At 27.4% G+C, this 15,401-nt stretch overlaps 2 protein-coding genes across 2 annotated transcripts in view; both read left to right on the plus strand.

The window, feature by feature from the left end:
• The first annotated feature begins 10,301 nt into the window (after positions 1 to 10,301).
• On the plus strand, positions 10,302 to 12,917 carry LOC137831490 (probable protein phosphatase 2C 25). Its single transcript, XM_068639179.1, has 4 exons — positions 10,302 to 10,871; positions 11,677 to 12,015; positions 12,149 to 12,328; positions 12,423 to 12,917. Exons 1-4 carry the CDS (start codon positions 10,506 to 10,508, stop codon positions 12,582 to 12,584), a joined length of 1,047 nt encoding a protein of 348 aa, XP_068495280.1. The 5' UTR covers positions 10,302 to 10,505; the 3' UTR covers positions 12,585 to 12,917.
• LOC137831492 (uncharacterized protein At5g43822-like) overlaps positions 10,632 to 15,401 on the plus strand; it is an 81,475-nt gene continuing 76,705 nt past the window's right edge. Inside the window, exon 1 of the mRNA XM_068639186.1 lies at positions 10,632 to 10,635. The gene's annotated coding sequence lies outside the window, so the exon portion shown is untranslated. The remainder of the gene's footprint in view (positions 10,636 to 15,401) is intronic.

Consider the following 15,401-nt stretch of genomic DNA (forward strand, 5'->3'; position numbering starts at 1 on the left):
CTGGATTTCATAATCCATATTACAAATTTCGTAATAAAAAATTTATATTTCTTACAATATATTTGTAGAAAAAGATAAATAATATATTTTACAATAAAAAATTGTTTTTAAAATATAATTTACCATCTTAAACTCTTCTAAGTTGTTTGTTTTAAAAAAGTTCACATATTTTTATTTTTATTTTTTTGCAGAAAATTCAGAAGTGAAGATAGAGGGTCTAGATCTAGACTATACTGGCGCACATAATCACCCATGCCCACCAGATCACTGCCCTCCTGGTCAAAAGCCACCAAGTACTGTATAGTACTAAGCCCAATACTTTGTCTTCTTATTATCATGCACGAAATAACAGAATAAAAACCTATTTCTCTTTCATCATATTTATCTCAATTTTTTAATTATCTTAATTAGAGTTTCACTCTTCAATTAAATTTTGAGGTATTTTTACAAGTTAAGGTTTTTTGAATCAACTGTGAAACTATTTTTTATTTCTAAATTTCATGATTCCATCTAAAATAATAATTTCTAATTAAAGATATGGTATATGAAAAAGCAAACTAAATTTCTCATATTGTGGGTTCAAATAGTAATAAAATGAATATTTTTAAGTAAAATATTAAGTTGAATTGCTATAAACAGAAAGAATAAGATCTCATAAAAAATAATCAATCAGATTTTTTGAGCGAGATTTTTCGTGTTGGTAGATATTTCATCTTAATAAAAAAATCTTAATGATTTATTTCTAATAATAGTTATATAATATTTGGATTTTTTGGTTTATTAACGAGAAACTCCTACTTATTGAAACGAAATTTAACCCAAAGAGAAAATAATTAATATTCTGAAGGACAAAATACTCGAGGTCAATATGCTACATAAGCTTGTTTATTTTTAAAGCTATTAAATTTAAAATGTAAGTGTTTTTGTTGATAATGATATTAAATTAATTTGTAGGTTCTTAATGTTTTGTTAAATTTCTATAATTTTTAAACTTTTAACTGGATCCTTAAGATTATAATTTTTTAAATTAAGAAAGATTTATCAAACATGTTGTTAGTATCACGTTGATTTATATTTATTTTAAATTCATAAAAATACATGATTACGGTAATTTAAGTGATTATAATTAATCCTACATAAAAATATTTATTTTTGTATAATGTTAGTAATTTTTAAGTTTTGTGATCTTTTTTATAATATTTCATCTGTCCTTCAAACTTTACCTTTTAAAAAAAAATCATTTGAAGTATAAATAGCATGTCTTTTGAATTTATTATATAAGACATAATATAAGGAATTGCAATTTTAAATTTTGTTAGTCTTAAAGTATGAAAAAAATTGTCACATCATGCATAAGAGAATATTAATATATACAAACCTTTATCCAATTATTTTACTAAAAATACAATCAAAGTACGTGATTGAGTCTAATGAAAATCAAAATATTTTACTAAGAAATTTTACTTTGACAAGGAAGAATATGTACTTGCAAAAATGACCGCGATATTATAAAAAAAATGGTTAGATAATTGAACGTGAATGGGTAAAATCAAAGTTCAAAAAATCAAAATCCTTCACTTTTAAATAAGTTGATATCAAATTTTTAGTGCAGAATTAATCTCCTTAAGTACATGGTACTTTTAAAAGAACTTTCAACGAAGAAGAAGTAAAAAGTAAGAACACAACGTAAAGAAAGTGAAAGATAAGTTTATTTTGAGTTAAGGGAGAAAAAGTAGAAAATCAAATAAAACTTTACTGTAGATTTGTTTGATGAAATAGTTTATTGTAGATTTGGTTTATGTGATAAAATAAATTTGGTTGTATATTCGTATATTTAGAGAATAATTTATAAAATAAAATCTTAAAAGTAATTTAATGTAAAAAATAAATTTTCAAATATGTAAATTAAAGTTAAAATAAAATTAGAATTACAATACAAAATTATTATAAAACTTTAATAAATAAAAAACATATTTCAAGATAAAAATATATTAAAATAAATTATCAAATTTGAAATTAATTAATCATACTTTATTTATTATTATAATATTTATTTTAATTATTTATTTAATTTAATATAAAATATATATTAAAAAAATATTAAAAAAATATTAAAAAAATATTAAAAAAATATTTTAATAATTATTTAATAATTTATTTATTATAATACTAAAATATATTTATGCATATTTAATTATTATTTAAATTTATATATTTTAATTTAATGTTAAAATAAAAAAATTATTATTATATTTTATTTAGTTTTAATCGATTAACTTTTTTTTTTGAATTAATTATAATTGGCTAAACACTACAAAAAAAAATCACTTTTAGCGACCACCAAATTCGGTCGCTAAAAGCACTATAATTGGTGGCTAAACGTATCTGCGACCGAAACAGTCACCAAATAAAGATGGAAGCGAAAACCCTAGTCGCAAAGCCTTTAGCGACCGAATTATAAAGTGGTCGCTAATTTGCAACCGAAATTTCGGTGGCTAAATCGGTCGTAGAAAATTTGGTCACCAAAATTCAGAAACCAAATTAGCAACCGAAATTTCAGTGGCTAAATCGGTCGCAGAAAATTTGGTTACCAAAATTCGGAAATCAAATTAGCGACCAAACTTTTATAAACAAATCGGTGGCTAAATCGGTGGCTGAAATAAAAGGTGATAGCGACCACCATTTTCGGTCGCTAGTGGATTAATTAAAAAAAAAACTTTTGGTGGCTATTTCGGTGGCTAAATGAAGACCCCTATAACAACATATTTGATTTCGATGGCTAAATATTATTTTTAATTACAACGATCAATTCTTTTTTAGTAGTTAAAAATCAACTTTGTAGATATAGTCACAAAATCCGTTTCGGTAGCTATTTTTTTTATGTATTATTAATATCTATTTAAACTAGTATTTTGACCATTTTATAAAAAAATTCAAATATGCTTATAGATACTTGAAATTGTGGGAAGCTAAATAGGAATGAACTTCAAATACATAATTTAAGAAATGAAATGAAATTGATTATTTATATATATATATATATATATATATATATTTTTGTTGTGTAAAGGAACATTTAAAGGAATTAAAATGTTTAAAAATACAAGTATTCAGTTTTAATGGTCAATTTTGTAATAACTAAAATCATGTTAAGTCTTCATGTTTCAATGGATAAGAGATTATGCAATGTGACATAACAACAACACTAAAATAGTATTAATAAATCCAGGTTCCATATTTTTATACAAACAAGAAAGAGAAACCTAATTTGGATGATGAAGAATTACAGTGTCTTTGTATATAAAATGAACCAAGGCCTAATAGATGCAAGAAAATAATTAGATAATGAAGAAAAATGGTATGAGATTACACATTAAAACTGAATTAAGTAGCAATGCTACCTTTAAAACTCTAGACTCCATGTCATTGAGAACTATCACCCTATCATCTTTCCCTAACCCATTGAAAAACAACAGGAAAAATAAAACTGGATGCCTCACACTAACAACATTCTTCACCAAAAATAATGCAGGTGGCTTGTACTTCTCAAACATAAGCTCTGTTGTCCTGCAATAATAAAATCCAAATTATACGAACTGACACTTTAAGATGAGCTCATAATTCTAGACAATAAATTATAATAAGAATACCTTTCTCTCTGTTATTGAGAGTTTGAAGAAGGCTCTGCAAGGATCATAGGATGCTCTTTAGGATCAATAAGTAGGCAATCCCTACCAAAAACAGAAAGCATGGCCGATAAATAGGCACTCTCTACCATAAAAAGAATGTGAACTAGTGACAAATAAAATAATTTGCGGATTTCATAGTGACCATGCATGAAACTTGTTTTAAAGCATGCTATTTAATTAGAACCATTTGTCTAGACACCCCAAGGTAAAAATTGAAGCAGCAATTACCCTATTAACATTCTAGGGTAGGTTAAAAATTCATCACAATCTTAAAATGCAACAATAAAAGAATAGTAATGCATATTATAGAACTTGGCACCTGTAGAATTATATACATGAACAGAGTCATAGTAGCTGAGAGGATGAAACTAGCCTAAGGGGGTACTGCTGCTCCCCCATGGCATGGACCAGCAGGTTTGAGATCTGGAACTATAGAAAATAAGGTCTGTATATCATGTAATATGAAGCATGGCCTCAGTAGGATGGAAGGGGAAATGTGTCCGAAGCAACTACCAAACCAATGTTAAAGCAAAATATAAACTTATTGAATGAGGGGCGTGGTGCAATAGGGATGCAAAACCTATACATGCTTCAAAATGCAATGTGAACAATCAAAACTACATCTAGAAGAAAAAAAAGCATTATTGTTGAAAATAAGCATTACATGGAAGTTAGCCTTACCTTTAGTTGTCTCTGCTGAAAGAACAATTTAATATTGACAAGGGTCTAAATCTACAACTACAACAAAGAAATTAAAAAAAAAAAAAAAGAACCAAGGTAGCAAAATTGAAGTCAATCAGGAAAGCATGAGAGTAATTATATTAGGTTTAACCTATGAAGCTATAATGGGAAATAGTTGGTAAGAAAACCCAAATGATGCAATTGAAAGGTGTAAGCAGAGAAAATGTCACTTGGCATCAATGTTCATATTCAATATAGTTTATAATAGTCATAGATTAAATAATGTGAATGGAATCAGAAGCAAAGAATGGTGGCAGAGTAAACTTGCTTCTAAATGCAGGGTTTAGACAATCCAATTAAAGCTAACACATCAATGTCTATAAAAAAGATTCATTATTATTAAGAAAACTAAACATGAAATAAAGCTTCAACTATTATCTATGTCATTCCTTATCAATTATAGGAGCATACGATCCCAAAACTATTGTCACTGGTAAAGTTTGTGATACTTTAGTTATAGTTATATTACAAAACCAAAGCAACACCAGATAATAATAACTAAAAATATACGAGAAACTAAAATTAAAATTAAAAAAAAAATATTAACTAAACCAAGATGTTGAAAATATAATTATTATACAAGAACAAACACTTCAGAATTTAACTTGAATACCTGCAAGTTCATATACGAATTAATAGAAACCAGATAACCTGAAAAAAATAAAACAGTGAAGACAATAAACAAAATGAAATCCATGTAGTATTTGACCACCTTAGGAAACTAAAAGGAAGCATTTAGAAATGAAATAACAATAGAGAAAATTATCCATAACAAATCATCATACCCTTGTACTCCATTCTCCACTTGAGTTTCACAATTACAGGCTTCCTGGTCAAATTATTCAAGACAGGTTTGGGATTAACTGGTATAGTCTACAAAACACGAGGTAAAAAATAAACTTAAAAAAATTAGAAAATAAGGCACAATCAATCACACACTGTGATCTTTTATACTCAAAGAACATTGGCTAGTTCTAGATCTACTTCCATTACAACTCTTTCATTCCGATTAAACATCAAATAAATGCACCACAGTTCAGAAAATGCAGATCGGAGATCTAGGGCGTGAGAAATGGGAAAAATGAAAAGCAATTTTAAGAAACCAAATCGGGGCAAATTGAAAACGAATACCAAATAAGAGCTTCGATTGAGATGATGGAGCTTCGATTGAGAGATGAAGTAGCTTCGAATGAGAGATAAAGATTAGAATATATGGAGATGAAAAGCAAACAACTACTGTGTGTATAAAAACCACGAAACCCTATAAGTCTGTAAAAAACTGCGAGAAGTGTGTAAGAATATGAGAGTGTGTCACGGATTTGCGTCATTCTCGTTCGCGGCGCAGAGGCCCTAGAAAGAGAGAGAGAGGTGGGGGAGCAGTGTAGCGAAAACCTAAATCGTCGGCGTTCTCATCGTCGTCGTCGTTGGCGTCACTCTAAGAAGCCATGACCTGAGCGAGGCGCTGAGCAGCGGCTTTGCTTGCAACATTTAGAGTCCTTTTGACGGTTGAAATTCTAGTTGCAGTGAGGGTGAGTGAGGAAGAACGAGAATGGTCATTCCCTTTTTCCTTTATTTTATTATTATTATTAGTAGTAGTAGTAGTAAAATAAACATTTATATTTAGCCACACAAAAAAAATCGTGACTAAAAAATAAACATATTTGGTGGTTGATTTGGTGGCAAAAATAAACCATTACATTTAGCGACCAAAAGAAAATCGGTGGCTAAAATATAAACATATTTGGTGGCTGATTCGGTGGCAGAAATAAACAATTACTTTAGCGACCAAAAGAAAATCGGTGACTAAAAAATAAACATATTCGGTGGCTAATTCGGTGGTAGAAAATAAGCAATTATATTTAGCGACCGAAAGAAAATCAGTGGCTAAAAAATAAACATATTTGGTAGCTAATTCGGTCGCAAATATATTTTTTTCAATTTATTCAAAACAGCCACCACTTTAGCGACCGATGCTTTTGTGACTCTCATGTTCGATCGTTGATTCGGTCGCAAAACTAACTAAGATCATTAACAATTCATTCGGTCACTATTTCGATCGCAGATTTATCACTGAAGGTATTTGGTGGCTATTTCGGTCGCAAATTGCAACCACTTATTTTCAGTCGCTAAATTCGGTGACTAAATTGTTATTTTCTTGTAGTGAAAAGTGACTTTGTTCATAAATGAATGTGGAAAATCTGATGCAGAAACTTTTTTTGTTCTAGGTAATTTTATATTTCCTTTTCAAACTTTAATAACTTTTTTTTTATCTGTTTAATCAACATGAACATAACAAACAAAGTGCAACTAATGTAGTTCTATTTTTCAAGATATGCTGATTCAGGTTTAATAGTTCTTTCATAATTCTCGCATGCAATAGTATGATATCCACTACCATTCGCTCTTTTTTCTTTATAATACAATTTTTTTTTATAAAAGCTTTTATGTTTGACATTTTTTATCGACAATAAAAAATAATAAATATGAACCACAATGATCAAATTCTTATACATGAATTCAACCATAACCTCTTTCACTAGATTTACTATACAAAACTCTCATAGTTACCTAAAAAAAGACATTTGGGACAAACAATCATACAATTTAAATGAGATCATCCTCGTACAAAGCAATGGATCTATGCACCAATCAGAAAAGGAAAAAATACGAGACTGTGACTTGGATGTAACTTATGACCAAACCTTTAATTAAAACAAAGCAAAAACTTCGAGTAAGGGTTTTATGTTTTGCAATAACACAAATCTAAATATTTTGGATAATATCACAATAACATGTTGATTAGAGATATGAATTTTTTTCATAATAATAAATAAGTGGATGTAAATCTCATTTTATTAAGTTGTTTATTTCTTAATATGGTATCAGATTCATCTCATATAAGGTTTATTATAGCGATAATTTGTTGGATTTATTAAATCTATTACAAAGTGGACTTTAAGCCTAACTCAACCCCATAAAACCGGCTCAATGAGGTGAGGTTTGCACCCACTTATATACTATGAAAGACTCTAATCTCTCTAGTCGATGTGGGATCTCCAACAAAATCACCCATCGAACTACTATTAAATAATTCATAAATATCTAATTTCATATACAAATTTACAGGTGTCACTATGATAAGGTGTATTAAAAATATCACATTGACTAAATATAAAAACTTTTTTATAATATATAAGTAATATAATCTCTTCTTAATTATAAACAAATTTTATAAGATTAAATTAAATTTAAAATTTATTTTTTACAGATTTCAATGAATAAATAAAAGAACTTTTAGTTAATTAACTGTGTGAAAGTATATAATAAGATATGAATGATAAGTAATTTCTTAATGAAAATGATGTGGACTACACTGAAAGTTACAAAAAGTTGTGGCTTACTCCAGGTATGCCTAAGCAAGCTCATTCCACAGCTGGAATAAAATAGAAAGCCAAAGATTAATTATACACATTAAATTATAACTAGGCACATAGACATCGATGACTTTTTCATAAACAATAATAACCCAGTCAAAGAAACAAACAAATTCAGCAAAGGTAGTGATAGAAGTGACGGAGGAAGTTGGTAGCTAAGGGGTTGTCATTTGTGACGTTAACGTTGGGAATCAAACACTAAGTTAAGAATGTTTCATAGCCAAAAGAACAATTGAAAGTTTTACGTTGGAAAATGTCCACGTCAGTGGCCGGCAGAATGAGTTTGGAATTGACCTTGGCAACAGGAACCAACCCCAAACAATGGTTTTCACACCCAAAAAATAAATTTAGTTAGCCAACAAGGCAGTGCTTAAGTCAATTATCCAATCTAGAAAAAAAAAAGTGTTACTATAATTAATACACATTCAACACAATTTTATAATTACTATTCTTAGCCTCTATTTTTCTTCTAAAGAATTTGTCACTTGTTTCAGTCAACGTTTAATTGTTCACAGATTTTGATGCCGGTTTACATGCAATCATGCAAACCACTTTTTAAATTTCCAGCACTACTATTAGAAATTTAGTAGGCCATGCTTAACAATTCAGAGAGTTCTTCTTAATTTATTGCCTCTCTCCATTTTTTGACCAATTCTTGCCTTCTTAATTTGTCATCTATACTTTTTTGGGCTGTTTTCCTATAATGTTTTTTTTCTTTTAAAATTTAAACAGTGACAGGTAATGTTAAAATAGCAAAAAGTTTGCTATTTCAATGTCTCATTTCATCCTTACATGAATATAGTAAAGTACTCTTTGGATTAAAGATTAAATATAGTCAAGTACTCTTTTATATTAAAGAGTAAATTTAAGGGTTGAGGAAAATGATGAAATTGTTTGGATTAACGAAAGAAAATGGAAAGTAAATTTTCTTTATAAGTGATGTGATAAGTATAATTAATAAAATTATGAGATTATAAATTTATATTTATAAGGAAAATTAATTTAAAATTAAATATGATTAATGATTTATATACAGAAATCATGTATGATCAAATTACTCTTTTTACTATAATCAGTAAAGTTATTTAAAAGAATTCGGATTATGTAATATTACAGATCTAGATACGCATAAACAAATATTTTTGTAAATTAAAATAAAACTATGGTTATTATTAATATTCCATAAATTTATTTTAATTATTATTAAATTTATAATTTATATTTACTTTTATCATTATTATTATTTTAAGAATTTATTTTAATTATTATTCTTTTTTATAATATTATTACTTTCTTATTTATTATTATTTTATAAATTAACTTTAAATATCATTATCATTATTTTTATTAATATTTATATTATTAATATTGTTAGTTTATTTTATTATTATTATTATTATATAAATTCATTTATATTATATTATTATAATATGTTATATATAATATAATTGATATATTATAAATTTTATAACATCAATTATGCATAACATATAGTTTTATTTGTTATAAATATTTAAACCCTATAATATATAATGGATTCTATGTTATATATATAAGCAATTATATGTTACAAATTTCATAATATAATAGATTATGTTGTAATTTTTTTACAGTGATTATTTTATATCTCTATATTTAAATAATTAATAAAATTGACTTTTTAATATTTATTATATTTACTTTTTTATTTTTTTTATCATGTAGAAAATTGTTTTTATCTTTCTTTTTGTAATTTGGTATTTTTAAATCTTTATGCAGTAACAGAAACAAACATACTTACTTATCTCTTGTAGTTCTATTTGGGGAAATAGTTTTAAATCTTATTATTTTTAATTGAAAAACTTGAATAGATCAATATACTTTTTTTTAGGAGATTAGTGTGATAGAATTAATCGCCGACTTTGACAGCAGAGCATAAATAAGAAGAGGTCCATAAGATGGTTGTGTTGTGTATTGTGATGAATCAAAAAATCTAGAAAACCGGCCATACAAAAAATCTTAAACCATTGATGCCACCAAAAAGATGTGGTCAAAGTGTCAAACATCAAACACAGTTTAATGGCTACCTAATCTTTATTTTTTTATTCTTCTAAAATCTAAACTTATTAATTTTACCTAACAATAGATTTTGATTTTTGTTTGTAGATTCTTTTAATTTTCATTCTTCAAAAGTCTGATCTCGTTATTTCCAATTTTAATATTTGTTTAAATATAAAAGCATTAGAAATTTCATTATTCCATCTAAAACTGACATTTAACCATTCATTAAATATACAAATAAATAATATGGTAACAAAATTAAAAAAAAAGAATTAAAAACATTAAAAAAATTGCGGATTGACTACTAAAAAAATGTTTTCTAAGTCAAACTAAAAATAAAATCCTAAAAATGACTATTTAAAAGATATAAATTGCATAAGAAGAATATTAGTAATATATAGAAACAAAAAATTGAATGATCAAAAGAGTCCCCCTTTGACCCATCTTCAAGGCACACTCATTCTCTTCTTTAAATACCCTCTGTCCTTTCTCTCTCCCTCATCGTAACCCAAACAAAACTCAAACACAAAACACAAACTCAGTTTTCTGGAAGAACAGGAACAAGAACAAGAAACTCCAGTGCTAACGTTGTTATTGCAATATGTCTTGTTCCGTGGCAGTTCCCACTTCCCCCGTGTTCTCTCTCTTCAACAACACCACCAACAACAATGACTCTTCTTCCATGCCAGAATCTCTCATGCTTTCTCTTCCCATTCCCTCTACGACACCCTCTTGCTCCTCTCCACCTTCCTCTCCCATGTTGAAGCGAAGAAGACCTGCAAAGCTCGACATTCCCGTCGCTTCTCTTGCTTATACGCTCTCGACGGCGCCCGCGCCGTCTTCGGCGAGGGACGCGGTCGTCGAGCTCGACGAAAGCGGCTTTTCTGTGTTCTGCAAACGAGGAAGGAGGCACCACATGGAGGACCGTTACTCCGCTGCCGTTGATCTTCACGGTGAACCCAAACAGGTATAGCATCAAGTTTTCTGCAATTTCTTCCAAGATTTTGGTGTTGGGATTTCAACAAAAACAATGTTTGTTCCTGGGTTTGTTTGGCATTCACATTAGAACCACTTCAGAAAATCAATAAATTACAGAACAAATTTAGTGACCAAAATTGTTCTTTTTCACCAATTTTAATGTAAAAAGATTTATTGACAAAGCTTTTAGAATTACTATAAATAGTTGGTCAAATTAGTTTATTTTTTTGGCGACTTAGTTCTTAAGAATTTATATTATAGCAAAATACAAGGAGAAATAAAATAAAATAATTTTTTCATAAGTTAAAATTAATATTTTGCATTTAAAATTAAAAATTTAGAGAAAGTATATGAAATTATTTTCTAAAATTAATTATATATAATTTAATTTTAACTTATAAAAAAATCAATTTTTTTTAATATTTTTCTCATCTAAGTGCTTTTATAAAAAAAATCATTCAAACATAAAATTTGTCGTTTATTAATTAAATCTTAGGGGTCTTAAAATTGTTATATGTATGATAACTTTAAGCAGCTAGCTATAAACTAATTTTCAGCATCAATTATTTTCATTAATTTTTTTATAATCATGCAATAGTTATAAAATAACCATGAAATTTGGTAATACTTAAGTTCTTTATGAAAATTTGGCTATAGCAACTTTAGTTTGAAAATTGTTTTAATATTGTCATTAATTGTAATTTTGTTTGAAAATGAATTTTGCTTGATATATATGCTGATGGAAGTGCAAGAAGGAGTTTTTAACATGGAGTTTCTTTGTTGTTTATTTTTAGGCTTTCTTCGGCATATTTGATGGGCATGGGGGCACAAAGGCTTCGGAATTCGCTGCACATAACTTGGAGAAGAATGTGTTGGATGAGGTGGTTAGGAGAGATGAAAGTGACATTGAGGAGGCAGTGAAGCATGGTTACCTCAACACGGATTCTGAATTCTTGAAGGAGGATCTTCATGGTGGCTCTTGCTGTGTGACAGCATTGATAAGGAATGGTAACCTCGTTGTGTCTAATGTTGGGGATTGTCGTGCTGTGATTAGCAGAGAGGGGGTGGCAGAAGCCCTCACATCTGATCACAGGCCTTCAAGGGAAGATGAAAGGGACAGAATTCAAACTCAGGTAATTGATTAATCAACCAAGTTATTGAATTCTCTTATAATTTGAAAATTTTAACTATTTAACATGTATTGAATGGTCCAAACCGTGAACATGTGATAGTCTAGTTCTTCATTTGACATTAATTTGTATGTAGGGTGGCTATGTTGATGTGTGCCGTGGTGTGTGGAGGATTCAAGGGTCATTGGCTGTTTCTAGGGGAATTGGAGATAGGAACCTGAAACAATGGGTGATAGCAGAACCTGAGACCAAAGTTCTTAAAATTGAATCTCTGCATGACTTGTTGATCTTAGCTTCAGATGGCTTATGGGAAAAGGTATACACACATGTGCAGTGATTTCATTTTGCATGGTATTCTACATTACTCAGCTATTAATACTAAGCTTCTATTTTGAATGCTGTTTGATCAGGTTAGCAATCAGGAAGCAGTGGATATTGCTCATCCTTTTTGTGTAGGGAACAATAGTCAACAACCTTTGCTGGCTTGTAAAAAGCTCGTGGATTTATCTGTGTCGAGAGGCTCTGTGGATGATATAAGTGTAATGATTATCAAGTTGCAAAACTATGTTTGAAGTCTCATTGCTACAAGAAGAAGGTTGGGAGGGTAGTTAGTTCTTCATTCTTAGCCATCAACAGTCAGAAGATGATGATGAATGTGATTATTATGGTTAAAGGATAGAAGTTGGTAACCTGAGATTAAGAGTTTAATCTGTATATATCCGACGAATAGCAGAGTTCGTTGAAGATATTAGCACTAACTTTAAGCAATTTTTTGGTAGAATATTGATCTTCTTGCAATCAGCATCTTTTGGGTGTATAAAAGGGTTGAATTTGTATCCGATCCTATTTGCAAATTATCTTATTTATAACATATGTTATATCAAGTGTTCATTTATTTGTATAATTCATGTTTTCTCTTCAACTTTTACTACATTCTTTCTGTGTACATAGAGTGCATATATAGTTGAAAACAATAATTCAAAGAGGAATTAACAGCAAAATCAAGTGATCCTACTTTTTTACCTAACTATGTATCAATGACCTTGGACTATAATATTTTTTAAATCTTATATTATTTAATTTTAAAATTCTGACGACGTGATCTTTAATATCTTTATATTTTAATCTTAACTAATATTATTTAACTGTTGAAAATTCTATGAATTAATTTCAAGTATCACAAAGATATCCTTTTTTTTTTTTGTTAATTTTATTAATAGATCTTATAAAAGACATTTAGATAAATTAGATTATCTTTTAATAGAAAATAACAATAATTATTAAAGCTATAATTGAAAGAGTTGATGTTTTTTCACACTTTTACCATGTAGTTTTGTGTATATTTATATTTGATTGGTTTTATATCACATGACTAATTCCCTCGTCTCTTATAAGCATAGTCTTGTTTATATAAAAAAAATACTTTGGCTTTTAATGAAGTTGGCTCAATTAACAGGACATTGACAAAAATAAAATATATATATCGTTGACTCGATATACTTCTAGAAACGTAACAGATTTTGGAAAACAAAAATAACTTGGTACATAATTTAGTATAGTAAAATAATTCTAAAGCTTAAAAAGGCAGATGAAAAGTGTCTTGTATTTTGGTTTTTGAACATTGGATTGAAATTTTGGGAATGTGAAATTTACATGACAAATGGCTTGTGATTGCATCTTCTGACTTTTGTTTAACTTTCCCTCTCCCACGTAGGAGTTGACTTCGTAAAGCGTTGAAAATAGGAAACAATGTGATACACACATACAGTTAGGTTTTGTTTGGGTACGTTAAACATGCAAAAAGAATGATGAGAAAAATAATTGTTCTAAAAAGTGACGAGAAGTGGTGGGAACGCGATTTTAGAAATCATAAGCGTTTTTGTAAAAGGGATTGACCAAGTTTGTGGCATTTAGAAGCGTAGAAAATGTCCATTAACAACACCGAATAAAGAATAAGAAGTGATCAAATATGTTAAAAGGGAATCTGTGAATTATATTTTTTATCGCACTACTTATTGATTAGAAAAGTAATTGATTTTATTTTTACTGTCAAACAAGTAAATTTCGCAATTGTTTTTATTATGTAACTTATGGAAAAAAAGTATGTTAAACATAAATTTCACAAATTGGATCCTTAATTTTAACATGTGAATACTCATTAACATCATAATAATTTTTTATTTAATAAAAAATATGTTATAAATGTATTCATACATAAAAAATGACTCACCACTTTTTGTATGTATATGGAATAATATGGTAGAAAAATAATTATGTTTTTAAGTACGTAAATAGTGATAATTTTGAGCAACCATGTATATTGAATGAATTCGAATTTTAAAATAAATCTTAGTATTGTAAGAAATTAATTTATAACTTTGAATAAGAGATATATATGTAAGTTTTTTTTTAAAAAAAATAGTGGACAATGATGAAATGATGATGGGAATATGATATTTGGTACGGTTTGACTTGAGGTTGACCTAAGTTACATGAATATTTTCTATTTTATTATTATTTAATATTATTATTATTAACAATCTTAACAATTTGGTGGAGGAGGAAATCGACTAAATTACGTATAAAACATTTTAATTTTAATTATTAATACTAAATTTTAATATTAATAATAATTTATATATAATATTAATAATGACCTATAACAATACATAAAATAGATTCCCTTTCTTGGTGTACACTTTTTCAATTTTATCCTTTATAATATTAAAATATAATAAATTTTAAATTAAAATTTGAATTATAAAGAATACAAAGAATCCAATTCTTATAATTTTACCCTTTAAATAATTTTTTTTTTTAAATTCAAATAATTTTTCCCAATAAAAAGCAACCGACACAATAAAAAAATACACACAACAAAATGAAAAAAAAAATATTTTTATAATAAATATTCTTATAATTTAATAATATATTTCCTTTCAATAATTATTATAATAATAGTAACTTTTTGTCAAAAGAAAAAAAGTATAGTTAGTCATCTTTTAAAAAAATTAGTTATTTATTTAATAAAATAAATAATGGAATACTTTTTTATTTTAAAATAATTAAATAACTTTTTTTTCTATAAATAACGTTATATGTATAATTTTATCTTTTAATATATATAATTTATCCATTGAAAATATAATAAAATTTAAAATTAGTGTTTTCATTTTTATGTTTATTTTAATTTTAAAAAGTTATAATTATTATTAACATATAATGAATATGAGTACACAATAAAATTTTAAAAATATATATTTAAAAATTGAAAATACATATGTATTTTCGCTAGTTTAAAAATATAATCAGTATAAGTACACAATAAACTTTTAAAAATATACATTTAGAAAATGGCAAACACATGTGTGTTTCCGCTAGTTTAAAAA

This window comes from Phaseolus vulgaris, chromosome 6 (assembly GCF_000499845.2).
Source record: "Phaseolus vulgaris cultivar G19833 chromosome 6, P. vulgaris v2.0, whole genome shotgun sequence".
NCBI lineage: Eukaryota > Viridiplantae > Streptophyta > Magnoliopsida > Fabales > Fabaceae > Phaseolus > Phaseolus vulgaris.

Bases quoted from the DNA above. Each gene is read 5' to 3' on its own strand.
- LOC137831490 (XM_068639179.1), top strand. From the start codon at position 10,506: ATGTCTTGTTCCGTGGCAGTTCCCACTTCCCCCGTGTTCTCTCTCTTC. The intron at 10,872-11,676 runs GTATAGCATCAA...GTTTATTTTTAG, and splicing joins TTCACGGTGAACCCAAACAG to GCTTTCTTCGGCATATTTGA. The intron at 12,329-12,422 runs GTATACACACAT...CTGTTTGATCAG, and splicing joins CAGATGGCTTATGGGAAAAG to GTTAGCAATCAGGAAGCAGT.